Source organism: Cuculus canorus, chromosome 1 (assembly GCF_017976375.1).
Source record: "Cuculus canorus isolate bCucCan1 chromosome 1, bCucCan1.pri, whole genome shotgun sequence".
In the NCBI taxonomy this organism is placed as follows: domain Eukaryota; kingdom Metazoa; phylum Chordata; class Aves; order Cuculiformes; family Cuculidae; genus Cuculus; species Cuculus canorus.
Window position 1 is genome coordinate 21,871,958 of NC_071401.1, and position 26,568 is coordinate 21,898,525.

At 40.4% G+C, this 26,568-nt stretch overlaps 1 protein-coding gene across 3 annotated transcripts in view; it reads right to left on the bottom strand.

Moving 5' to 3' along the window:
• Nucleotides 1-26,568, bottom strand: part of LNX2 (ligand of numb-protein X 2) — a 60,071-nt gene that overhangs the window by 21,195 nt on the left and 12,308 nt on the right. Inside the window, exons 1-2 of one of the 3 annotated variants that reach the window (XM_054059318.1) lie at nucleotides 16,446-16,570; nucleotides 5,485-6,012 (exon numbers count right to left, since the gene is read on the bottom strand). In XM_054059318.1, coding sequence (XP_053915293.1) covers nucleotides 5,485-5,885 — 401 coding nt within the window. In that variant the 5' untranslated portion in view covers nucleotides 5,886-6,012; nucleotides 16,446-16,570. Of the gene's footprint in view, nucleotides 1-5,484; nucleotides 6,013-13,061; nucleotides 13,187-16,445; nucleotides 16,571-26,568 lie in introns of those variants that run through there. The other 2 variants (XM_054059325.1, XM_054059315.1) reach the window with 2 other exon arrangements.

Below are 26,568 nucleotides of genomic sequence, written 5' to 3' on the forward strand. Positions count from 1 at the left end.
ATCAGAGAAGACTCAGGAAAAATTTAAAAACGGGAAAGGGCTTTTCTTGCACACTTCCCTCTCACAACCAATGATCTGAGGAGGCTACAAGGAGCTGTGTGGCTTTGGAGAGAAGAACCACCACAGGAAGATCCTTCAGCAATGGAAAGAGTCCATAAGGCATGGAGAAAGTCCAAACCTGCTGCCTATCTGCTACTCAGGCAAAGACAAGATCTGCCAAAACAGGGTTAAATCCTGCAGATCCTCTCCAGTTTTCCTAGTGCTACAAAGAGCAGGGTAGGGACAGTGCCTGCAGCTAACAGGGGAGTAGGTGCGAAGAACAGGACTCAGCAGCAATATCATAAACACCACAGTACTCGGCATTGCCTAGATTCTGAATAATAAAATTCTATAATTATATAATTAATTTTCCCATGGATCTTGTTACTCTAAATCCATATATTAAGCATCTGACCAACACACAGTGACTGGATCAATAATGTCTCAAATTCCAGAAAATACAATCCTGCACAAAGTTCAAACTTGACATAAAATTTGCTTGAATGTTTACCTTAAAACATTAAAACGTTTGGAAAAATGTCTTCATCGAAAATGATAACTTGAAATACCATGGTTGTATACAGGAGGGGAAAACTGAAGCCCAAATCAAAAGTAATATATAAACACTACCCTCTTACTGAAAATATGTACAAATATCAAAGTATGATTTTGTACAATGGAGTCCGTTCAGATCTGAATAATCTGTAAGAATTAACTGAATAAAAATCATACACGGACAAGCTCAATAATTTACCATTGGATTTCCTTCAGTGTTACAGACAGTGAGATTGAGTGCACCCTCAGCAAGTCTGGAGATGACACCAAGCTGAGTGGTGTAGTTGCCACATTGGAAGGATGGGATGTCATCCAGAGGGACCTGGACAGACGGGAGAAGTGGGCCTGTGTGAACCTCATGAGGTTCAACAAGGCCAGGTACAAGGCCCTGTACCTGGGTCAGGGCAATCCCTGTTTTCAGTACACAACGGGGGATGATGTGATTGAGAGCAGCCCTGCAGAGAAGGACTTTGGGGTGCTGGTTGATGAGAAGCTCGACATGAGCCGGCAATGTGCGCTGGCAGACCAGAAGGCCAACTGTGTCCTGGGCTGCATCAAAATAAGTGTGGCCAGCAGGTCAATGGAGGGGATTCTGCCGCTCTGTTCCTCTCTTGTGAGACCTCATCTAGAGTACTGTGTCCAGTTCTGGAATCCTCAACAGAAGAAGACTATGGAGCTGCTGGAATGGGTGCAGAGAAGGGCCACAAAGATGATCAGAGGGCTCGAGAACCTCCCATACAAGGACAGGCTGAGAGAGTTGGGGTTGTTCAGTCTGGAGAAGAGAAGGGTCCGAGGAGATCTTATAGTGACCTTCCAGTACCTGAAGGGGCTACAGGAAAGCTGGAGAGGGACTATTCGTAAAGGCTTGTGGGGGTAGGACCAGGGAGAACAGGTATAAACCTGAGAGGGGCAGATTTAGACTAGACATTAGGAAGAATTTCTTCACCATGAGGGTGGTGAGGCACTGGCACAGGCTGCCCAGGGAAGCTGTGGCTGCCCCAGCCCTGGAGGTGTTCAAGGCCAGTTTGAATGGGGCCTTGGGCAGCCGGATCTAGTGGGATGTCCCTGCCCATGGCAGGGGGATTGGAACTGGATGATCTTTAAGGTCCCTTCCAACCCTAACTATTCTATGATTCTTCTGATAAATTTACCCTTGATATTTAGAACTGGAATTTTCACTTACTTTACTAAACATTAACGTATTTTCTATACCAAGTGACTGGGAAAAACAGTACAACTCAGCATTATTCATATATTTTTCCCTTTAAATCAGATTATGCACATTGTGTTTCACTTTGAAAACGACAGTTCACAAGTAAATGTGATGAATCTGAAAGACTGATATATCAAGAATATTTTCCTCCTGCAACAAGGTATCGTGGTGTGCAATTAATGACCATGAAATAATCAAGTTTGCGTCTGTTGCCTCTCACATTGCTGGAACACTTTGCAGCAACCTTATACACCAAGGTGCCCGCTGGATACCTGTTCAAACAGACTGATTATAACAACACTGGAAAACCTGAGTGTGATTGTTTTTAGACATCAAAAACTAACCAACCATATTGCATTTCTCATAAATACTAACTAGCTCATGTAAGGGTTTGCTGAGACTGGTTTACAGTAATCTATGCTGAAAATTACAGTAATACTTAATTTCATATTTCTTTCCTACCTTTAATTATCAGTAGCAGAATTTTACTGGATTCTCTCACCCATATAAAATCAAATTCAAACTATGCAGTTGCTGCCATCGTTTATGTCAGCAATGATAATTTACAGGTGTTCAGATGTTTGCAAATAAACTTAATTGAAAATTGTAAATCAACAAATACTCAAAATGCATATCGGCATCCCAAGACAACAGAAGGAATTGAAGATTAGCAGCCTTCTGCAACCAAAAGCTTTCTTCAAGTCGACAGACAGGAAAAGCTAGTGACTCAGCTCACTCAGATTTCATAATAACCTTGTGCCTTAAGCAAATGAATATTTCATATATACCTAAAGTGTGCATACCTAGTGTTCTGGGCACCAATAAATTACATGGCCTTGTTGTAAACAGTCCTACTATCGCACAAAGAGATGCCAACCAAGGCAAACAGACTGAAAAAGTCAAGGAAATAACAGGGGGAAATCAGAAGCTGAACCAAATACGTAGCAGGAGTCTTGCTAGCATTTTGCCTTTTTTAAAAATCAAATCAGTTTGACATTGGGATTATAAATTGAATAAACAGTAGGCAGCCTCACGACCCCCAAGTAATCAAAGAGATCAGAAACAAGCAAGAGCCCAAGCTAACATGTAAACAGTTTGGAGAAATAAAAAAGGAGGGAAAAATGAGAGAGAGGCTACTCATTAGTAACTACTTGACATGGGCACCAAAAACGCACACTCATGCCGTGGGTACAATGGCCAAGAAAACCCAGGCACCTCCAGCCTCACCACAATCTGTAGGGTTGCTGCACGTTCTGCATGCTCAAGGTCCCCTTTTCATGCTCTGAATCCCCGGAAGCCTTCAGGATGTGAAGGAAAAGAGCACACTGGAAATACGCGTGTGAACTAGCTCTTTCCAATGTGGGCAGTAGCTGCTCTCCTCCACGTCTTTGCAGAGCACCTGCTTGTGCACACCCCTACACCACACCTGACTCCCAAGCAATGCCCTCCAGAACATAACTCTTCACCCAAAGCTTGTTTCCAAAAGTTTCCACATGGACAAAGACTGAGACTTGGAAAGAAGTTCATGGGGCAGATCCATGCACCACTCAAATAAACCTTTCCATCTCCGCAGCCACCAGTGTTGCTGGACCAGACTGAAGGCAGGCACACAGCTAATATCACCCTTCTTTTCAGGAAGGTGGCAGGAAAGTAAATCTCCCTCCCCATCCCACCACAGCCACCACCGTTCTTCCCTCTGGGCCTGGCGTTTTCAATCCGAATGTGGAGGGCTCTTTGCCCAAAGAGTCGGTAGAGGTAAGATTACCCAACCATGAAACACTCGCATGAAATGGGCAACTGCAGAAGTTAAAGCAGGCTGGTTTAAAAAATAACAAAAAAAAAAAAGAGAGCATCAAATTGAAAGAAAACAAAGCTGTTCAAAACAAAGCCTGTGATGAAATCATAGAAATGAAAGGATCTCATCTTAGCCAGTGACTGAGGAGACCAGAAGCATTAGGACTCACACCATTTCTGTGAAGAGTCACTAGACAATAGGCTCGTTTTTACAAACACTGCTGACAGAAACACTCATGTATTGAATTGTATTTCTCTAGTGCCTTTTGTCTCTGTACAATGGGTATGCACAATGCATGCACAATGCTTATTCTTCTGGGTCTGATGCTTTTTTTGCAAGGACAGCCATAAAATTTTATGAAACCTCTCCCTGCAAAATGAACATAGCTTTTCAGATAGGATTCAGTTTACACAGGAGGTATTTTCTGGTATCAGATGCAATTAACTTGAAGCGGAACCTTTGAAGTCAGATGGATTACCTCTGAATATATAATTTTTGTCCCTATGTAAGTCTTCGCTGTACTCTTCTTATTATTTCTTAAATCTCTAGATAGTTTAAAGTTAGTCGGTATAAAAGTGCAGAATAACCTTTTTTCCCTGACTCATTAATTCCACCATATTTTGGCTTTAACATAAATGTTATGTCCAGTCTTTTGTTCATGACTCATATAATAAAACAGCTAATGATTTAAAAAATCCTATCTCCTAATTACTGTAAATATTCTTCAATCTACAGAGAAAACAGAAGAAGTCAAATGTAACTCTCAAAACAAGTTTAACATTTTTCCATTAGAAAAATAGCATTGCTTTACACGGAAGAATGAAACATCTTTACATGGCAGGTTAGTGCATACACAGTATGGAGGCAAATCCTTTGCTGGAAAAACAAAGCACACTAGTCTGTGCAACATGAAGCATCATTCTATCTGAATCTGATAGTCTTATTTCTATCATGGCCTCCTTGCAACATTTAAATATTTAGGGTAAGATGGCAGAAAGCAGAACAATTATAAAATTATTAACAATTCAAAATAGGGTCCTAAACATTTAGGTGTACGGAATGTATCTGTCTGACACAGAATCACTCATGACAGCTGCACCAAAATTTCCACTGGAGTGAAATGAGTTTCTAACAAATGAACAGGGAGTTGGAAATGTTCTAAAAAGCAATTAAAACAAAGAAACAAAAAATCCTAGAAACAAACTACAGCATATTCACAAAACATACCGTCAACCTGTTCAGTAAACAGATTGTTTTCAAAAAATCAGAGAAAAATAGATCTTGTAGGAGTCTTGAGAGATACCCTGTCCATCTGCCCACCTCAAAGCAGAATCAGTTCTGCTGTAACTGTTGCTGATAAAGGCTGGTGAAACATGTTCATATGCACTTCAGAAAGTGGGGAATACACAGCCACCCCAAAGCACTCTATGCCAGTGCTGGACTACTCTAAAGCTTTTCCTTCCTGAAGTTGGAACTAAATCTCCTTTGTTCTTATTGCACTATTTCCTTCCTCTCGGCAGATGTAGTTTGCATATCTCTTATTTTTCCTTTTGCTCAGTGTTTTTTTTCCCTACCATAAATAACCGCCCTTTTCTTTAACATTTTCTGGTACATCATATTTTTGAGACCTCTAATGATTCGTGTTGTCCTTCCTACAACTCTCTTCTAATGCTCCTTGCTACTCTTGATGTGCAATGTCCAAAACAGGATCCAGGGCTCTAGCTGTACAGTTACAGACTGATCATCCCCTATGGTGCTCTACTGTAAATTTAATACCCACCACCAATCCCCTCCCGGCTCCTGACTCCCAATTTATACTGCTATACGAACTGGCCCATCAAGTGTGTAAAGAACATGCAACACAAGCACCTGCACTGCTCACCTGTTTTTGAGATGTGCCGCCAGGTCACACCGCTGCATGACTTCCTGGCACACGGAAGAGAAGGGGCACAAAACAAATAGCTTGTCTAACAGTTTATGAACAAGAATGCTGGATTTTTTGCAGAGCTTAAAATGGAGTCTTTTTCGATCCAGTGGGCAGAAATCCTTCTCCTGCAGAAAGTTCCTTAGGCACTTGTAGCAGAAAGTGTGTCCGCACGGAGTGTCCAATGGCTGCAACAAAGGCTGAAGGCAAATGTGGCAGACCAAGTCATCATCAACTTCGTTTTGGTAGTTGTAGAGGTGATTCTCCCTTGTCCAGTGCTGCTGGCCACACTCAAAGCACAGAGGGTTCAGGGAGGCATTCTGCTCTACCGAAGCCATGTTGTCACCTGCAGTCCCCATTGTACAGCTAGGAAGGTTGATGGATCCTCCTCCACCTCGACCTCATAGGATGGAGTTGCTCACGTAAAGCTCACAGGTAAGCAATTTTGTCCAGTGTGACTTAAGCTTTTCAGATGTGTGTCATTTTCTGTAATAAATAAAAAAATTTAAAATATAATTAAAAAATTAATTAAAGAAATAATTACGCAAGTACTTGACAGAACTTTTGAATTCTTCTGTGTTTACCAAAGCAAATGAGCTAGATGGTTTAAGAGAATATTTCTGTTTTCGGTAAATTTGTCATAGAAGAGAGTGACAAAAAAATCTCCAAGTATAATTTGTTTTACAACATAAATGCTTTATGGCTTCGTAACAGCTGCTGCACTGCACAGTTTTCACCTGCAAGATGACCAGTTTGTGACAGCAAGGACACCGCATTATGCAATGTCGCTCTAGAAGCATGATTAGCATCTAGCATAAAAATACCCTATTGCAGAACAATGGTTATATGACCAAGTAATTAAATGTGTTCTTTAATATGAGATTTATTTTAATCTGGTCCTACACTCTCTGTTGAATTTGACTATTACTGTAGAATATTACACATAACAGGTCTAAAGACATTGCATTAAAAATAACTGCAACAAACCGCTTACCCTGTTCTTTCCATTAGTAATATTGCATATACGTCACCACAAAACCTTCAGGTTTTCTCTGTGGGTTGCTACACAGTAACACAGGCTGATTCTATCCAATCTGTCACATTTGATTTAGAACAGAGGCCAGTAATAAAAATATGAAATAAACTAATCATATGAAGTTATTGGTTCCAAACAACCAACCTGTTTTGCTTTTTATCTAACAAAATTACAGCATACTTGATGTGACAATAGTCATGTCAGTCGAAGAACTCCAGGTCTGTCATTGTGGGATTTATTTCCTAAACTTTAGAAGTTATTAAATTTTGCCCCTCTTAAAATAGCTACCTACTCAGGAAACCGCGCAACCACCGGTCTGCAATCTCAAACACTAAATCCTTACCCCTCCCAACCTTATTTACCCTTCTCTCCTCTTCCTTACAAAACCACATTGTTCGACACTCATAACAGGATGATTTAGAAAATAAACCAAATGTTTTCACATTCTGAAGGGACCTCCTAATTTGTTAGTTTTGATAAATGTTCTCATGGGGGAGGAGGATAAAATTTGAGCAATGCTTACTTTGTGCCTGAATTCTTTATTGCTATTCAGCAAACACTACTCATGACAGACGCTCGCTGTATTCTAGCAAGCATACGGAGAAATGAAAGCTGCTAGTCTAGGTACCAGCCCATCGTCTTTATTTTTAGCTGCTGAAATGTAGCCATAAATACATTCTGAAATTTATATCAAACACACGCATTTCACCATATCTTACTTTTTGAGAGAAACCCCATTTTGGTGGTTGCACCTTAACCTCACAAAGCCAAGCACAAGACTTAGAGCACATTTTACAAGGATTATTATATTCTTTGACGCAAAAAGGATTAAATAGTAATTTGTAATCCAGGCTTCTATTCTGCTGTGGAAATTGATGCTCATCATTGCCCTGCCTCGTAGTAGATAATGTGCACCTTCTGGAAAGGATTTCACAAGGGAAGAGCAGAGCAGTTCTCTGTTACTGGAGACTAAGACTGCAAAATGAGACCCCAAAAGAGATTACTCAAAAATACAGTCTTAAATGTATTACGTAAGAGTTCAAAGATTGGAGAGCAGATAAGGAGAGCCGCGTGCAGGGCCCTTGTGCTCAAACCACAGTGTGCTTGCTCTGCATTCATGCCACTGGATCAACGCAGAAGGGATGAGACCTGTCTAATGGCCATCCTTTACGTAACACAAAATAAACCAGATAAATATTCTAGAAAAACATTGCATTGATTTTCAATGTTACCAAATTATTTTGCCTCCCAAGACACCAGAAGAGGAACATGCAGTATATGTTTTATTGTACTTGGGGGTACAGCAGCACTGACAGACAGAGCAGAGGAAAGGGACATGCAGAATGGGCAGAGAAAGCCATTTTAAGAGTGCATTGCCCAATTGCTAGACCCATCCCTACTACTGACTACGACCTGGGCCAGGTCTCTCCCTCCTCCTCCTCCAAGTAACCCAAGTGCCAAGAAAGAAGCAAGTCAAAATCAGCCAGGGTACAGAAAAGCCCAGGGACCATTCTGTGCACTGCACTTACGGAGCTCCAGTTACGGACCTCTGACAGTGAACATCCCGAATTTGCCTTCTTGAAGGCTTCTAGCATTGCTGCTCTTTGAAGTCCACATGACTCACCTGGCAGTCTGCTACGAAGCACCAGGCAACTATTCCCGTGAGGTACTTGGGCCATATACTTGCTATGGTAAAAGACTCATGCACCTCTCTTTCAGAAGGTTGTAATTAAATCCTTTTGTGTGTTAAAAACTTTTTTAAAAATAGCTTACTATAAATTTTGAAGAAAAAGTAAAATAAGAAAAGTTATTGAGATGAGATTTTCACTGTCATATTTTAAATTATCATGACAAGCCTCCTTTCTTAGGAAAGGTATATCCAGAGGCAAGCTCTATTTAATGAAACCGCTAGAATTTGTCCTCGGTGAAACACAGGAGTCACTCGCTACTGCCCACACCTGAAGGAGGTGAGCAGATAGATCTGTTCCTATGACTGTACCATCCCAGTGCTTCTAACGCTGCCGGTGTGGGAGCAAGTGCCTTTGGCTGTGCTTTGCTGCAGAGATGCCTCTTCAGGCCAGGGACAGGCTGCTTCTGCCGACGGCTGACACTACCTCTGGCCACTTCCCAGTGCCTCGTATGCTTAAAACCATCAATAAATACCATATAAACTAACCCCACCACCTTTTATGCAGTTCATGTGACCACCCTTCCACCACCTCCCCGGCAGCTGAGCTGCAGGAGAAATAAGATAATGAATTGCAACATGAAGATTCAAAAAAACCAAAAAAAAAAAAAAAGAAAAAAATCAAACAATTCACTGCTTCCATGACTGAGGAATCGGTCGCGGTGACTTGTATTGATTACATACCACAACTGGCTACTTAATTATCAATTCCATGACATTTTACAGGCTATTCCCAGTGCAAAATAGTAACTCATTTACAGTGTCCACAAACAAAATATTTGTGGCTGAGCAACAACTGGGACAGTAGGCAGAATCTATAAATTTCACTGATGTAAAGCATTAAACCCCTGAAATCCACAATACGGGAGCACTGCCATTTATAACACCCAACTTCAACCCTCTTTATGCATCCCTTATATTATTTGCTGTATCTCTTCTCATTGCAGATCACCAGCTCCACAGGACAACGTCAGCTCATGAAAGTTGCAAACAGGAAAAATAGTTGGAATTATAAAAAATATAAAGAGGGTAAAAAGAGCCGGCCAGGCCTGTTATTCTAGTCATGTAATTCCCTAGGAAATAATTCTCCTGGGACTTCATTACAACAGCCGAACAGTGCAGGTGGTGCCCTGCTTTCCGTTTTAAATCACAATTCACTTGGGAACTGGGCAAGACTGGACATCCAACTGTGCAAATTTTTATTTTATTTGTTTAAGTGGAGTGTGCAGGAGAGCAATTTTAGACTGAAAAAGACAGCCTTGCCCGTAGGCCTCCTCGAGTTCTGACTTATTGATTTAACTAACATTCTTTGGAGAAGCTTGACACATTTTTACAAAAGGATAAGATGTCAGGCTTTATATCCACATCTGATTTCACTATGTTTATTCTTTCTGTCTGAAAGGGCACTATTAAAAAAAAAAAAGCGCAAACTATAAGCAAATTGCAATTGTAGCAGTAACTTCGCCTTTTTACTATGGTTGTCTTTTTTTTTTTCATAAATCACAAATAATTAACACTAGTTTTGGTTTGAGGTTAATGGAAATATGTATTTTGCAATGAATGCTCTCAGAGATTTAAGTAATTTATTTCCAAATTCTCTTATTAAAATCCTGGAGGTTTAAAGCCCGTTAACTGACTGTTCAAACTTTTACAAAATAATCTGACTATACCTAGAAGCAAAGCAGTAAGGAAACCACCCATCTTACCAACTAATGTCTCTAAAAACAATCTTTAATAGATCACAATTTCCCATTTTGTTTACTACCTTATGCAATTTCCTCAATCAAATGCAAATGTCAAAAGAACTGCCTTTGATGAATGACCATCCCTGTTCCTTTGCTGGACTCTGGTGTCTCTGTATCCCAAAACCGCTGGGATGCAGATCTCAGTTCTGTGACTCCACTCCAGAATGAACATCTTCTTACTAAGATGTATCTAACCACCGAATTAATACCTAATACATACTGTGTAGTTTAAACCAACTGCAGGTGAGAAAATGTCCACCTGTATTTCCTCTCAAGGCCATCGGGTGCTTGCTGCTTTGTCTTATCCCAGAAGGCTCAAAATTTTACTGCCTCCTGGCAGCACAGCAATACCTCAGTATTTATTCCTCTGAAGTGGAGAAAGGGAGGGTATGTACAGAAGTTATAACAGCTCCGTTGAAGGTTTCGTATGATCTGGATCTCAGGTAGTCCTTTACTACCCACCCAGATTTGCACTTTAAAGGCAACACAAAGCATAATATCAATCAATAACTGGACAACAGCACGGTAATCACTCTGGATTTCAGGAAAGGTCAGCTTAATGCTAAGGTGCTACAGGATTTCTGAAGTCCGTTTCCCACGGCGCCTGAGTGCCGAGGCTAGCTAGGAAGGATCTCGGACACCCAAATTCCCCTGCCTTGTTCAAATGCCAGGGCTGTGAAGAGGATCTCTGAGCAGCCAGGACTGGTTCAGATCAACATCAGCCCCAGGAGAGGGGAGCTAGACAAGAGGTACACTCATTGCTTAAAACCACATCATAACTGATCAAACATTGGTTCTTAATTCCCAGTCCAGTATCCTTCATAGGAATTACAGCATCAGGCTGATGATTCATAAGTGTTTTCAAAGCAGATCCTAGCTTAAGTAGAAGACTAAAATACAGCAGAAACTTTAATAAAAAACATGATGAGAATAAATAGCTGGTGCACAGCACTAGAGGGGAGAAGTGTTATTCCACAGCTTCCAATAAGCGTGACCTTGCTCATTAGATACAATCTCTGCTTTAATATTAAAGCCATATAGCAAGCAAGTGAAGCAGAACTAGCAACTTGTATTGACTTTACAATATCCATGTTAATTATACCGATATCTGAGAGCTGCACCACCTTCAAACACCAAACCCCAATTCAACTCTAGTCCAAGTTTATGAGACAGTAATCCTGTTCAACTCCTCCTCTTTTGAAAACACAAATGACTGAAAGCGTTGTCTAAAAATGACATCTGTCAGCTCAAAGTCAGGAAAAAACCTACAAGAGATGGTCAGAGCACAGCAATTAGACTGGGACAGATTTCTGCTAATGCTGCAGCCACGCTGTCACCACATGCCAATTATCCAATACACCTATTTTTCTACCAATAAGCAAACCTTTTCCATGTTTTTTTAAGTCTTTCAGCAGAATGACTGGAATTTTTAAATTCAAACTAAATAAAATTGTGCCTGAATGGTGACTTTGTTCCACTGAACCACAATCAGGCAATGCTGGACTTGCAGTAAAACCTTCTCCCCACAGCTCAATTTTTCTCCTCTGTGCTTGTCTTTTTATTCCATCAAAGCAATGCCCACATGTTAGGTGTTAGCCCTACACCAGATGCTGGCATGGCATCATTGCTGCAAAGGCAATGGGTCCCAGGCGGTGGTTTTCCTTCCCCACTTCGGGGGTGTGGAGTTTTACATGCAACATCCTTAAAAAGACATGCACGTGTGTTCCCCTTGCTGGGTATTTCTGGAGTATGGCATTTTTCCAGGCTGTGAAATGAAACCCTGCTTAAATCTGGCGAATAAGGAGCATCTGGGAAAATTAATAGGACTCTAAGTTGTGTTCAGTATTTGTGGAGTGCAGTGTTTCCATGGCAATGGGGGACTATGGGCTTTAATTACCACCGTGACGTTCAGGACACCCACTATACAGCGATGTGCTTGCACTGCCCTCTCTGCCCCACAGCTCCCGGTGGAGGCTTAGGGAGTTCAAGCAACCATCACACCAGGGGAAGAAGAGATGGAAAGAAAGGGGAAACCAAGCGGAAGCACAAGACCATCTAACCTCAGAAGAGAGGATGGGTGATGCCTGCCTCCCCAAACCTGCACCTCGAACTCAGGGATACTTGATACCAGGGGATTATAGGAGGAAAGAAAAGGACATGGTGCTTGAACATTAAACGAGTGGCCAGAAGGTTTTGCTCAAACATGTAAAGATCATCCTGCAGCCATTTTCTATGGCACAAATGGAATGGCTTCTATTTTAGGACGAGGAGATTAAAATAGCTTTACTTTAGTCAAATCGGTCTCAAATGAGACAGGGAAAATGAGGATTGTGACCCTATAGAGGTCTCTGTAATGAAATATTCGTTATAGCAAATACAGAGCTACATTCAATACATCATCTCAGAAAAGAATAAAAGGGGACAAGAGCATGACTTGTTAAAGAAGACACTTCTACACATCTACAGATTAAACTTCTCATAGTCCTGTTGAAAAAGAAGAGTGCTGAGAAAGGAAGAAGTGAAACACAAGCCAGGCTAAATGAGAGTAACCCATTTCAGGAGGCTGGGCTGCTCTTCTGGTCTTCACAAAGCCTGAAACCCCAGAGGAGTAAGGACTTGAATTTACACCCCCTCCTCCACAGGCACAGCAGCCACTGCTGCCCACTTTACCCAAAGTTTCGCCTACCGGTATATGCTCTTCTCTTTCACAAGAGATGCAGCAGCCACCTCTAGAATTTGCAAGAAGGTCCATTTTCTGTGGGTACATTCAATTTTCTGATAAGTGGAAAGTCAAGAGTCTGCTTCTGTGGGCTAAAACTGCTTGGTGACAAAAACCACTCCACCACAGGAATCGCCAAACGTTGCGACAAGCAGCTGGAGGCTCAAGATGCTGCAAGGTCTCCCAACAACTAAGCATGTTTGCAACTTTTAGGACTGAGCGTATAAAAATATCTGCATGAAACCTCCTTCGAGGTCCTAAACCCCTTCTGGGATGTCACGGAAGTGAAAACAATAAAAAAATACAAGGAAGCAAAATCAAATTAGAATTAAAATAACCCACACTTACCTGCTGGTAGAGTCAAACAGAAATTTCCTTCCTAGTACAAAAAGCATAACAAAACTGGTGATTCTATGATTCTATGAAAGCAATATCTCACTACCGCTGTTGTAATACGTGGGCTTTTACATTCAGTGTGAGTAATAAAAAGTACCCCACCAGTCAAGCATCCATGGCAAGCGGACAATTAGCGAAGCTGTCTTCTCACTGATGGAGCAGAGGAGAAAGGCAAGAGAAAGTATAACATTTGCTTATCCACCATGGTTATTTTCTGCAGTGCAATCTGTCCAACAGCCCTTGCCATATGTGCTACCCTTTCTGTTTGGAGAGATGAAGGCAGCAGAAAGCTGTCCATCAAGATGTTAAACCTTCTGGAAAGCCCTCCCCTGTGCACTTTGCCCTGAAACAGGGACCTCTGTGGATGAACAGAAAACACTTAACTAGATTAAATGTAGCTGGTTCTGGGGTGTGCACAGAGACAATCTGATTTGATCAATTCAAATTTTAAGGAGTTGAAGGGAAGAAAATAAAGAAGGAAACAGTGAGCTATGTTTCCTCTTTCTCCTCTTCTGTATAACAGCTCCCATCCCTATGGGTGCGCGTGGAGAAAATTCAGGGAAACACCACTTGGATTAATCAAAAAACAGCTCTGATGATAGAAGGAAGCTGAGGGGGAGGGTGGTGGTGGAAAGAAGGATAAAAGAACTTTCTGGGTCCTTAAATCTCAGGACTAGCTATTTTCATGGAAAAACACCAGCCCCATCTCTTCCATCAGTTGTATGCCACCTTGTGCAACGTGTTACAGCTGGTTTCCCCCATTATCCACAACTCAAGTGATGGTGGAAAGCTACTGTGAAAGGTAAATGACATTGTTACTAAGCAGTTCTTTAACTCAGCCACATCAAGAAAAAGAAAAAGCTATCTCTACTGACCTAACGAAAGAGAGCAACCTCTCTCAAAACAAGGACTTCTTAGATCTGTGTGAGACAGAGCCAAGAGACACACTTTAGAGACAGCTCAGATAAATGGTAAGCCATATGTTGTCCTTGCTCTGTGGGAAAGCAGGCAGTCCTCTGCAGGAGCGAGTGCCCATCAGCCGCAAGAAACCCACGATGACCTATGTCCAGAGGAATAAACCTGAAAGTATAGAAAAAAAGAGCGCAGAGGATGGTCTAGACAGAAGGTCTTGTGGCTTCACCCTCCAGCCTCAACCTGCCAGACAGCATCTTGGCAGCTGAGAAGCACCACTCGAAGAGCTAAGGCAATCCCCTAAACCGGTCTGCCCAGCCTAAAGAGACTGCTTATTTTCTCCCTGATGAAAGAAAACAATTATCACTACATCTTGAAAAAGGGAGAAAGTAAAAGCCTTCTTAAGCCCACAGTTAAAACAGTGTTTAACACAAGCTACCTACGAGCAGGTCAACTCAGCCAGGAGTCATGACTTGCTCGAGAGCAGGGGTACTACATGCAGAGTGACTAGTTCTCCTGCAGAATCACCCCACTTGGTCTGCATCCCAGCGCAACCAGGGAGCAGGGAAAGCTGTGCTGGCTCCATCCACTGCTTGGCAAGCAGGAGACTTGTGCTGAAAGCATCATACCTGAGCAGCCACTACCTGTGCGTGGGAATGATGTTGGGATGCTATCCACTAGATGCCACTTGAATTAACTCCACAATAAAGGCAAGTTCTTTGATTTTTAATGCCTTAAGATGGTGACTGCACCTCTCCCTGCTAATTCTGCTGAGAACATTTCTCTTTGCAGCTGTACATAGCAGTTTCCCCCTAATTTCCATGGAGACCCTCCTGATCTGCACAGAAAGGTTCTTCTCAGAACCAGCTGCCTGGCCCAGCTTTAAGTCTGCACAAAAGGCAGAACACGACCTGTCCTCATGCTCATACTTGTACATTTATACAGAACACTCTCGCATTGTTTTGTAGGACACTCGCCAAAAAAAACCCACAAGTGTCTTCACATTCAGATCTGCTTATGCTCACTATATGTACGTGTACTGTACCTCAGACACACTCTGTGCACTGATGCTGAAAATAAATGGCTCCATCCATCATCAGTTTACATAACAAGAAGATGTTGGATCTAGAAGTTGGATTCTTACATAAACAAATATCATCTTAAATAACAAACATTTAAATGTTTTATATGTAAAAAGGTCTTTACATACAGAGCAGACTAGCACGTGATCAGGGCCTCCAGACAGGATTCAGAGAGGGAAATGGACATTGAGTTGACTATGTAAAGTCAAGTCTGGTTATAGAAATTTAACTGAGACAAGAAACGGGAGCAAAGAAAGCACTGTATAAGATTCCTATATTAGGACTAAAACCAGATGTTCTACACTCCACAGCCACCAAGAAAGACTGGAGAAAACATTTGTTGAATGGGAAAAAAAAAACCAAATATTTTTCCTAAGACATTTCTCTCCTTGTTAAGCAGGTTTGCCAGCTGTTGATTTCAATCACTTTCTCTATTAGCTTGGCTGACTGCATCTTAAATATATACATACACACATACACACACATATATACAGATAGATATAGTTAAAAAAAAACAGAATTTCAGCACCTCTTAGATAGGGAGGCCTTTAGAGTGAAGTTATTTATCTGCCTGAGGTGCAAAGTTTGGCAGCTGCAGTGTCCTCGTTGGACCACTCTTAGTGTTCTTAGAAATGAAATACTTCAGTAGTTGAAAGCACTGTTGAAAAACAGTCCTTTAAGATTCAAGTGCAAATGTTAGCAAAGATGCAGAGCAGCACACAGTAGGCCAACAGGTCCTGGTATGTATTCTCAAATGAGTGACAGGAGCTAAATATTAAGCAGCAATCTTCTCCCTTGCAGAATGAGTAATGTGGAGGAGTGAGCGCTGAACTGCTGCTACAGCATTTCTGGCTGTCTTCCTTGGTTGTCTCGTTCTCTTTGTTTAAAAAAATAAGACGCCTTAATAAAGGCAGACAAATGAAAATCATTACCTTCTAACTCAGTAGAACAAATTAAAATAAAATCAAACAAAAAAAATGACCGTAAAACCAAGTAAGTGGTCGCACCTATGCAAAACACTAAACCAGTAGCCATATGCAGAAATTATATCTAACATATCTATTTATATAACTATAAATAAATAAACTAGAATAAAATCGTTCAATAAAAGCACAAGAGGGTTAAGCGCTCAGAGTAGGCTACTTGTCCTACAAGCAAATAGGTGGAAGGGTCAGGAGAAGTTTGGTGGAGTGGGAAGGCATCAGTGCTCCAGCTGTTATACCTGTCTAACAAACAGATGCTGTTAAAAAATTGAAGGCCTAGAATTATGGAAGAAAAATGCATTTCAGTTCTCAGTTACTTAATTATGAATTTTCCAAACATACAGAAGACATGTACTCACGTCAGGAGGGAACGCAGGTTCACCACATTTTGGGAAGAGAGTGGGAAAGGAGCAATGCACTAAAGAGCCCCACCAGGTAGGACGCTCAGCTTCCTAACTTCAGGCATCACTTTTCTGTATCTGTGGTCAAAATGGCTCCAGCAACAGAGGCTGACAGAAGCATGCTACACTGGGAAGGAGCCAACCTCCTCCTCCTCCTCCCTGTCCAATCACTTCTCAGCATGCTGAAGTTTTGCATTTGAGATTCTGTGGAGGATGATACAATTTTCACTTCCTCATTTATTCCATGCATTCAACCCTTAAGAGCTAGCTCTTAAACTACCAGTCTTGCTTTGAAGGATATTACTTCATTAGCATTGCTTTTGGAAAAACGTCTTTAAGAGGCAGACAATTCAGCCTCAGGAGTGCCCATCTTCTTCGCACTCCCTAACCACAATGTTCACTTTCCCAAACTAAGCACTTCTCAACAAGTTAGGTTACGTTCACAGAGGCAAAAAATTCACAGTCTCATTTATTTCCATACTTTTTTTTTTACTCCTAACCCATGCTAAACACTTTCACATGTTTTACGCCAGATTCTTAAATTAAACACTTTTTAACTTTATAAACCTTTTTTTTAATAATTGCCAAGAGACAGAAACCACCACAGATAATGTTCCTGCTGCACAGGGAGCTGTGCAAACAAACCCGAAAGATTATGCTGTTTCTGAGACAAAGATTCACATTCTCATGGGACTCTTTCTCATTAAAAAAGGGAGAGGTACTGTGCACTAAAACAATAAGATCGCAGAAATGCTCACAAGGTCCAGTGCTGCATTAGATACTTGCCTGTCCTTCCTAAAGAAGCAGCAGCGGTAACAGCTGTGTTAATAAGGCCAGGGTAACTTAATGTAATGGCACTAGCATGCAATGGTGTATTTGCAAATAACGTACTTCCAAGCTTTTCTGCTTCTATCAACAACAATGGGGATTCATGGCAGGCAGGTTAGAATTGAATGATGAAGGTCCCTTCCAGCCCAAACCATTCTCTATGATTCTGTGATTGAAAGAATTGGTCAGAAGTTCACCTGCAAACTTTCAGCTCATAAAATCCAAATGGTGCAAGGAATTATTCAAACTTTCTATCAAGTTCAGAGTAGCCCAGTGGCTCACGGGAGCAGGATCTAGTGGGCCACAGAGACTAAGCCACTAGGCATCTTCACCTGGCAGAGCTGCTGAAGAGCTAAGGGATACCTAGAAAATGAGTGCACACTATCCTGAGAAGGGTCCCTTCTGCATCAAGCTTGTAATATACAGAAGTACGAGGAAATCAACACAAAAAATTAGTCCACTCTATGGTTATTAGTTTCCAGCTAGACACAGATATCTGGGTCGCAAAAATAACATTTTGCATTTCTATAAAGAACTGTTTAATATTGAAAAAAAACCAAACCAAACAAAAAAAACCAAAACCAAAACAAACCAGCTTTGAGTTTAACTGGCTTTGAGATTTAAAAAGCTAATAATTCAAATTTAATGAGCCAAGAGGTGGGCAAACAGACTAATTAAAAGCCTTCACCTTGTCCTTTATACAATCTGAAAATCAGGAGTGCAGTCAAGAGCATCGTAAGATTTTAATTCAAAGGAGACAACTTACTTTAAAAGCAGCACACAAAGACAAACAACACTGTCAGTCATATGGGATGAGAACAGAGAAACAAAAAATAAAATCCCAGGCAACTAGTCTGCTTCCACATATTGAGTGATTGTGGAAAAAAAAACAAAACATAGGGAAAAGGAAATAGCTTTGAAAAGGCCACCCTAGCTGGACAATTTTAAGATGGAAATGGTAAAACCCTTCAGAGAACTGAGAAGCTACACTAGAAAGCTACTGAAATAATATAACATGCTTGGGCTAAATGGAGCAGTTTGCATACATTTCCCTTTATGAACTTCAGAATGGGAAATATACGAACTTGGCTTTACTACTTATCCATTCAGACCGGTTTAACTGAACATGAGAATTTCAATGAGATTAAACTCTGAACTGATACTTATTTTGTCTTGGAAACATGTTGTGTTCCTCTAGCTTCAGTCAATGCCTACTAGTAAATGGAATAAAATGGAATAAAATTAAAGCTAACAGGGTTTACAATTAGTCTTTTTTTTTTTTTTTTCCTAAGTAAGTGGCAATAAATCACTGTGCCTTTCTCATATGCAACAGAAGATGGATTTTTTTTTTTTTTTTTTGGATGCTAGGTTTGGAGAACAGCTCGTCTGCAAGCTCCAGCTGGCTGGAGACCACGTTCTCCACTGCCCTCCTGACTCCCTTCAGACATATGAATGCAACTGAGGGGATGCTTTGGCTGGGAGATTCCCATTTAGCTGCAAACTTGGAGTCAAAGCATAGCTATAAAACTTCGTCCCAAATAATTATTGTAAACATTGGTACACAGCATGCATAGGGTAAGAAAATACACAAACAAAACCAATAAAACTCACTAACAATTTCAAATGTTCAACTAAAAAAAAACTTCCTAACAACCAAACCTGAAACCTCAGTTGCTCTCCTATTCTTTTCTCTCCCCACTCCCCCTCCTCAAATTCGGGAAAAGCAATGGAATAGGAATTATTATTCTGGGACAAACATTTCCACCTGTAAACACGAAGTACAGTTACCTCAAAATACCTACATACTAGAGCTCTTATCTTTTATTTTTCTACAAAGAAGTCCTGAAAGCAGATTTAGTACCAAGAAGGAACAAAAACATCAATGATCTGTTTCTTGTTCTGTTTTTTAGAAGTATATAATCCTTTTTGTTTTTAAAGAAGTCTTAACCAGAGGATATGTGCTATTTAAAGTTTGCATGCACTGCAGAATGCTCAACAAAATGAGAAGCCTTTTTTCAAGGTAGTTATAAATACCACCTGGAAGTTAACCAGGGTTTCTAGGATGCCTATTAGAAAACCTTATGGATAACTGTACAACTATTACTACATACGTATCCTAGGAGACCAAAGAGGTTTCGCATTTAAGAGCTTATTTCCCAGCCACCCTCTCGATACACATCTCATGCATTTATAAATAATACAAATAGCCATGAGAAAGGAGGACATTGGTTTAATTTCAGTCAGAACATTCACTGACCTCTGCTTATTTCAGCATGAATTTTTCATTTTATTTCACTTCTCCTTTTTCACCTTCTGACTACACAGATGTCAGAATCTCACCCAATTCATTAAATGTGTTTTTAAACTTGAATTTTACAGTGGAGCAATGCTAAATTTTTTAAATCCCCAAAAATTCATCTATATACATGCAAATCACCAGAAAGAGCTTTTTTATTCATGCAAGTCAAATTTAGTTTCCTGACCACAATATTTTGGAAAGCATCAATCTGCTAAATAAAAGATATCAGCAAATCACATAATTCAGGAAAAACCCTCAGAAAAAGAAATGAAAAAAAAAATCAAATAAAAAGCACAAACCAGCTAACTCAAGAGAGACTCACTTTACACTTTCAATTAGAATAGCCTATACATCTGAAACAAGCCAAGTCGAAAGCAATCCCTTCATTTCTTGTTTGTAATTCTCGTCACAGGGTCTAATCTGAAATTAAGCACTCAGTGCCCAGGCTCTGAAGAACAGCATCTTGAAATGCCAAGCAGAGCTCTGGAAACACCCAGGTATGATTCCGTGGCAGCCGGCACCAAGCATCAGTTACAAAACCTGCAACATAGAGCACAACAGCCCCTTCCTTTCATCACGTTTTTAGTTTACATTTCTTACCCTTCCATCCCAGTGGAGGCGAGGAGGGAGTACAGCATACCTGCCCAACATCAAGGAAAGAACCTACTGCTGTTCTCCTGGAGGAGGGAGTATCACATGACAACAAGGGAACTTCAAGGAAAAAGGCTGTTGGCATATTGGTATACACAAATTAATTCATGGGTGGGTAATTAAAACAGGACCAGCCCCTCCTATAACCAGTAAACATCTCTCAGGGTTTGATTTACTTGAAGTAGTGAATTCATCTAATCACCTAATGTCGCATGAATACGAGTGAAGCCCTAATAGCTGTGGCTCAGTAAATACTAACCGGAGCAGAAGCTAGCGTACAAGATCTGCAGGCACTCTCTTACACTGTGTCCTTTTCAAATCCTGTTCAAACCCAACACTAAAATTAACCGCAGGCTAAAATGTTGCCAGCAATTTCTCGTGAATGCATAATGAAACAGTGCTACTATATCTAGCACACCCAGCAAGCATGTACAGGTATCACACACAGAGGAATACTTAAAATAACTCCACGTATACAGTGACTTTACAACATACACAGTACATTACAAGTCTCTGTCACCCTCTCTATGTGCCATGAATATTACGTAAAGCTACACGATGTTTGGAAGAAAAACAACAAATTAGATTATATAATGTTATTTTTCTTTCCTTTATTTAAAAAAATTCTGCTTTTAAAAAAAAAGAATATTCTGTTTGTCTTTCAAACTAACTAACTTCCTAGGTTTTTTAATACTAGATATATAATGCATATTTGCAGACTCACAAACTACTGTCTTCCACGAAGGTTCTATAAAATCCAGTATATTGGATTTCAATAATTCCATTTTCAAACTGAATACTTAAATATTATTTTCCCACTATACTGGACATAATACAAATGACATGCGGGAGAGTCTAGAACCAGCTACATGTGACAACCACCATATCCCTCAAGACAACATCCTCTCCCTTCATTTACTTAGTTCCATGAAGTGGATGAAAAAAAATCCTAAACCTAAAACCAACACCATAAATCAGCAGTAGACAAATACGATCCAGCAGCAAAGAGTTCAGTCTGAGGTCTCAGTGGATGCTTCAGAAGACTTCAGGGTAGTCTTTATAGCACTCTGCACTTAAGAAAACATGATTGTAAAGTAGATTACCCATCTGAAAAAGTACCAAACCTGTTTTTCTTGACTATTCTTGGCATGGCATGGTGTTAACCAAATGGGCTTGGATAAACAGCATAATGAAGAGGACTGATGTCCTTTTTGTTTATTGGAGAGCTGCATGGCCTAGATGAGACATCACCCCTGTTAAGGACACCAAACCAGTTAAGTAATTTGTCTGATGAGAAGTGAGGCCCTTTTTGCTGCTTCCTATGAGATAAAACATCTGATGGTATTTCAAAGACCTACAGGACGCTATGGAAACTTTTGACCTCTGCTAGAGACATTTCCAACAGCACTAAAATGAAAAAGTCAATGATATTTATGCTAGGCTAGGGGCGTTTTCTTTGGCTTTGAGCATTTGCCTGTAATACTGCACTTCATCTGGACAACCAGTATAAGCCAAACCGAGCTACAACATTCCTCTGTCAACACACCTAAATGGGCTTCCTTTAGCATTCAACGGTCATTAATTAAAATAAAAGAACGTCATGACTGGAAATAGCATTTGCTAACATACCAAGATTTCTAACACAGAGATCTCAGCTGTACTGTGAAATAGTGCGGTGAAATGCCACACAGCAAAGGAAGGGGGTAAAAGCAGAGCCCTTGCCCTGACACAGAAAAGTTGCTTCTCAGCCCAGCCCTACCACCACAAGGTTCCCTCTGGACTCCCAAGCATCAGCACTGCTCTCACTACCAATGAAAGAGGAGGAGGACAGACAGGACCTGCTCTCTTAGTCAACAGGCTGAAATAAAACACTGCATTTGAGCCCCCAGACTATCTTCAGGAGCTATATCTTCAAAAGCCTTGAATGGCTGAAGGCAGCGTGTTCTCCTCCTGAGTGATGAACCTATTCTCTCCATCAGCATGGGGTTTAGCATTCAGACTCTGCATTTTTTGCTGTGCTTTGCAGTAGGAAAATTAAAATTTTAAGATTTTATTTCAACTAAGTGTGTCATATGATTTCAGCTGAACAGTGAGATTTTATTGTAAAGAAACAAAAACCCACCACAAAACCCCATATTATGCTAATCTCAACAGTACATATTTCCAAAGGAAGAAGGAAACAACTTTTACCCTCATTAAAAAGTTGAGAAATGTGCACACCACCACTAAAATATAATTAATACACAGCCTTCAGAAGAGTCCAAAGGAGCAGTTTAATTAACCACCTGCTGATTTCATAAATGACAAGAACACACAAAGGTAATGGCACCTTATAATTGAAAATGTCCTGTTTATTTAGCTGAGCAATCGTACTGGTTTATGTTGTGCATAAATATAAGGTAACACATTTTGAACTTATGACATTTTTAACTTTGTAAGGTGTGACAGAACAACATACTGCCCGTAATATAGTCACTGTATACTCCACTTATTTGATGCCTTTGCCCAAGAACCTCAAGGTCACTGACAACCACAAAGGCCTTAACCTTTATTAATTCTTTTGATGGGCTTCTTCCATGCCCTCTTCAAAAACGCAGAAGAGCTGGGAGGAAAAAAGACAATTTTATTGGTATGCCACTTCAAACAAACTATCGCTCATGTAGGGACTTAGTTTATTATCTGTACCTTTCCAACTTTCATACTAAGGGATCCTTTATAAGCCCCGTGAAATATTTCTGTTGACAATCTTGTAAACTCTTTTTGCAGTTTTTCACTCTCTTCCTTCACCTGGGAAAATCTTCGTTGCAGGTGCTACATCCTTCATTACAGCTGAAGAGAAGCAGCTTTAACCAAGGTAGAAAAACAATGTAACAAAATCCGTGAGAGGCTCTTCCTCCTTTTTTCAATTCGACTTTTCAGGGATAAAGCTAAATCAAATTAACATTGCTCCTTGCATTCACAAAACTTTAAGTGTCTTTGTACTGCTACATTACTACCATCAGCATCTATTTGACTGAACACGAAGCAGAGCAACATCTGAATTTGTGAGCTGTCCATCTTCCTATCTAATGGACACACTAGGAACATTCACTTACACCTGCTTTGGGGCGCACATAATTTCCAGTAACAGACTGAAGAGATTCTTCAAGCACAGCAGTCTCCACTAGAAAGCTGATTACCAGACTAGAAGACTTTCTTTACAGGGCTCAAAAAAATACCATAAAATGAACCTCAGCAGTCAGACAGCACAGCAGCTGTGACATGCAAGGATGGCTGCGGCTGCCTTGTACATTGGGGTCAGGATCTCTGCTCCCACCTGCCCCCCTATCAGCAGCCCTGGGATGACTTCAATGACTTAATGGGGCATCGGCTCTGCACCCATCTACTACAGGAAAAGCATTCCTACCAGAAATTGTACCGTTAGGTGCTGATCCCAACAGCATCACTATACAATGTATCCAGCTGAAACAATTATTTTGCTTGCACATATTTAATACAAATTTCTGCAATTTTGCATCCAACAGTGAAATCTTTACTTACTGGTATTAACCAGTCATGTTTATTGTTCCTGAGGGTTTCTTAAATCCTTAAGTGTTTCTGATATTTACTCAGTCCACAGCAAATCATTACCAGGCCTACCTAACTATATTAGATGTCCGTCAGTGATGCCACCAGATACATAAACATCTCTTTAAAATTATAAAACCTCCCATTGCTTTTATACCCTGAGGTTTATTTACCAATTAGACAGGGAAAGAAGGCTTTTTGAACAAATACCAGAAAGCAGCCTCTAATTATTTTTGTAAATTTTTTTTTAAAGTCTTTCCAGCTTCCATGTGTTAACTCTTTAAGAGCATTTACATCAGAAACCAGCAGGTCCCAGGTACCTCCTGTGCACCATACTCCAGCAAGAGCACCTTTGGGTTTCTTGTTAATACTCCCTTACATATCCTTCCTTGAAGTACTCTTAGGCGTCTTACCATGGGACTGAACACAGAGCTGTTTTCAAACGGTTAATCATGATGAGTTTCATGATTCCAGGATGCATTCATCCTGTAAACAGTTTAGATTTTCTGCTTCTAAATGTTATAGAGAATATACTTCTTAAACTGTGAGACATCATTCAACCGTCTGCAGCTCCCAAAATGATCTGGACCACTCAATATTGCTGACTCATTTATAACATTTACTACTGCAATAAACTTTATCAGAAATGCTCCATTTCTTCCATGCTGCTAATATATTTTGAAAGAAAATGATGCTGCATGACTTCTTAAAAGAACTCCACTTACCCATGATATATAGTCCTAATAATTGCACTTAAAAGTTTCTGAAGTGGTCTTACCTGCAGTAAGAGCACATTCGTAGCTCACGCATTTCACGTGCTGGGTTAACTAGCTAACAAGCAATAGAAAAGAAGCTAGCACACAGCTAGAGAAAGGCTTAATCATACAAATATTTGCTACAAGTGTCAGGTCCCACTGGGGAAGTTCTCAAAGGTAAGTGATGTTTCTGTAACTCATCAAAAGTCACCTGGAATGTGGGACAGGGAAAGAGAAAGAGGGAGACCACAGTACGACAGAAGACTGTTTTTCTCACTTGAGTGAATTTTTTTTCCCACAAAACAGCAGAACTTGCCATTGGAGAAGAGCAGATATATCAATCTTGGAGATCATCTTCCTCAAAACCTGCCTGCAGGAATTCCTGTACTGCTCAAATTTGACTCTTTTTAAATGGGTTAAATGCTGCCTATTTTCCCCGTACTAACTGACAGGTAGATTATTTTTTCCTTTATAACACCATTCTCCCATGTTTTAGAGCTATTATGGTCTGCAGCTTGTTTATGAAACCAGCCCTTCCCAGGCAGCCTGGAGGGGCAGGCAACAGCTGGAAGTCCTCCCTCCTGCCTCCCAGTGAGCTCTGAGACCACTCCTATGGAGACGCAGGATGGATAGGAGGAGGTAAATTATTAAGTGATCAAAACACATACAGAAAAATAGATTATTTTAAATATTGCACGGGGAAGTAAGTAGTCTATTGCTTGAATCTTCTAGATTAATTTCTGTTTCTACTAGGTCACGGCACAGTGAAGAAATCTAAACCAAGGGATTTACAGCACTTCAAATTAGTTTAATAATGCTAAAGTTTACTGTATATATTCAAGTATTTAACTCACAAGAGCTACCTCTTTTCACTGTTTTATCAAATTAGTTTAAAAAACAAATGTGTTTCATTATCATTCCTGGTAGAGAACCTTATTTACATTTTATAATGAAAATAAACAGTTCCATTTCATGTTTAAATACAACTTCAACCTTTAAACTCAGAAGTACTCATTTAAATAATGCTTATTGCTACAAAATTAGGTTCTTTCAGTGCAGCAATACTGCTTTTTTGCCTTTGTGCCTTGCCTGCCACCAAAAAAGGCTTACGTTTGATTTCTACCACTGCACTGCCTTCCATCCACTGGTATTTCACCACAGAATGCAATTTTTGGAGTGGCAGAGTCTTGCCTTGACTTTAAATCACTGCCGCCAAAAATCTCATCCCTGCAAAACCCTCTTTGCCTTCTCAATATCAGGATAAATAAAAAAGTATGGTCGGAAGTGTTTTTCAGGTTTCTCTGCACATCAGCAGCTCAACTACCTGAAGACCGATGCCTCTACACAGGACCTGCTTTCACATAGTCCACTCAGATTCTTCAACCTAGCAGCTCAAGTGATATTTGTTATCTTTTAGCAAATACCTGCTGCTGACTGTTGGCTTTGCCTTCAGAGCAGCCTGCACTAGCACTGTCTCATTTCAGGTTTCAACACAGCAGGAGAACACAGATGCTCAGCTTCCAGGGCTCAGCCAAGGTAACTTCCAGCTTACAAATCCAGAATTTCTTACAACATCTCTACTAGCATCTCAGCTAGAGGGTTATTTTTACAGTGTCTTAAGTTTGTGCTTCACCTGTTTTTAATGAATTAAAAAATACAAGAAAACTATTCAAACAGGATAAGAAGAAAACTCTGCCGCAAAACTGACCTGGCGAAGAACCTTAAAGTTCCTTAATGACACCAAATACCCCTAAACTCAATTTTCTGAATTGAGAGGAATCCACTCTACTGCTACATCTCCCTAGTAAATTCTTACAAAAGAATTACATTAGGAATTGAGGACAAATTTAGTTCTTTTCATGCCAAAGCCTGCATTCAGTTTGTTGCTTTATAAACTCCAGAACTGTTAACTACATGTAAACCTCTTAAATAAATAAATAAGGCACAGAGAAAATTTTTCCTCCAGAATTACCCTGCATGG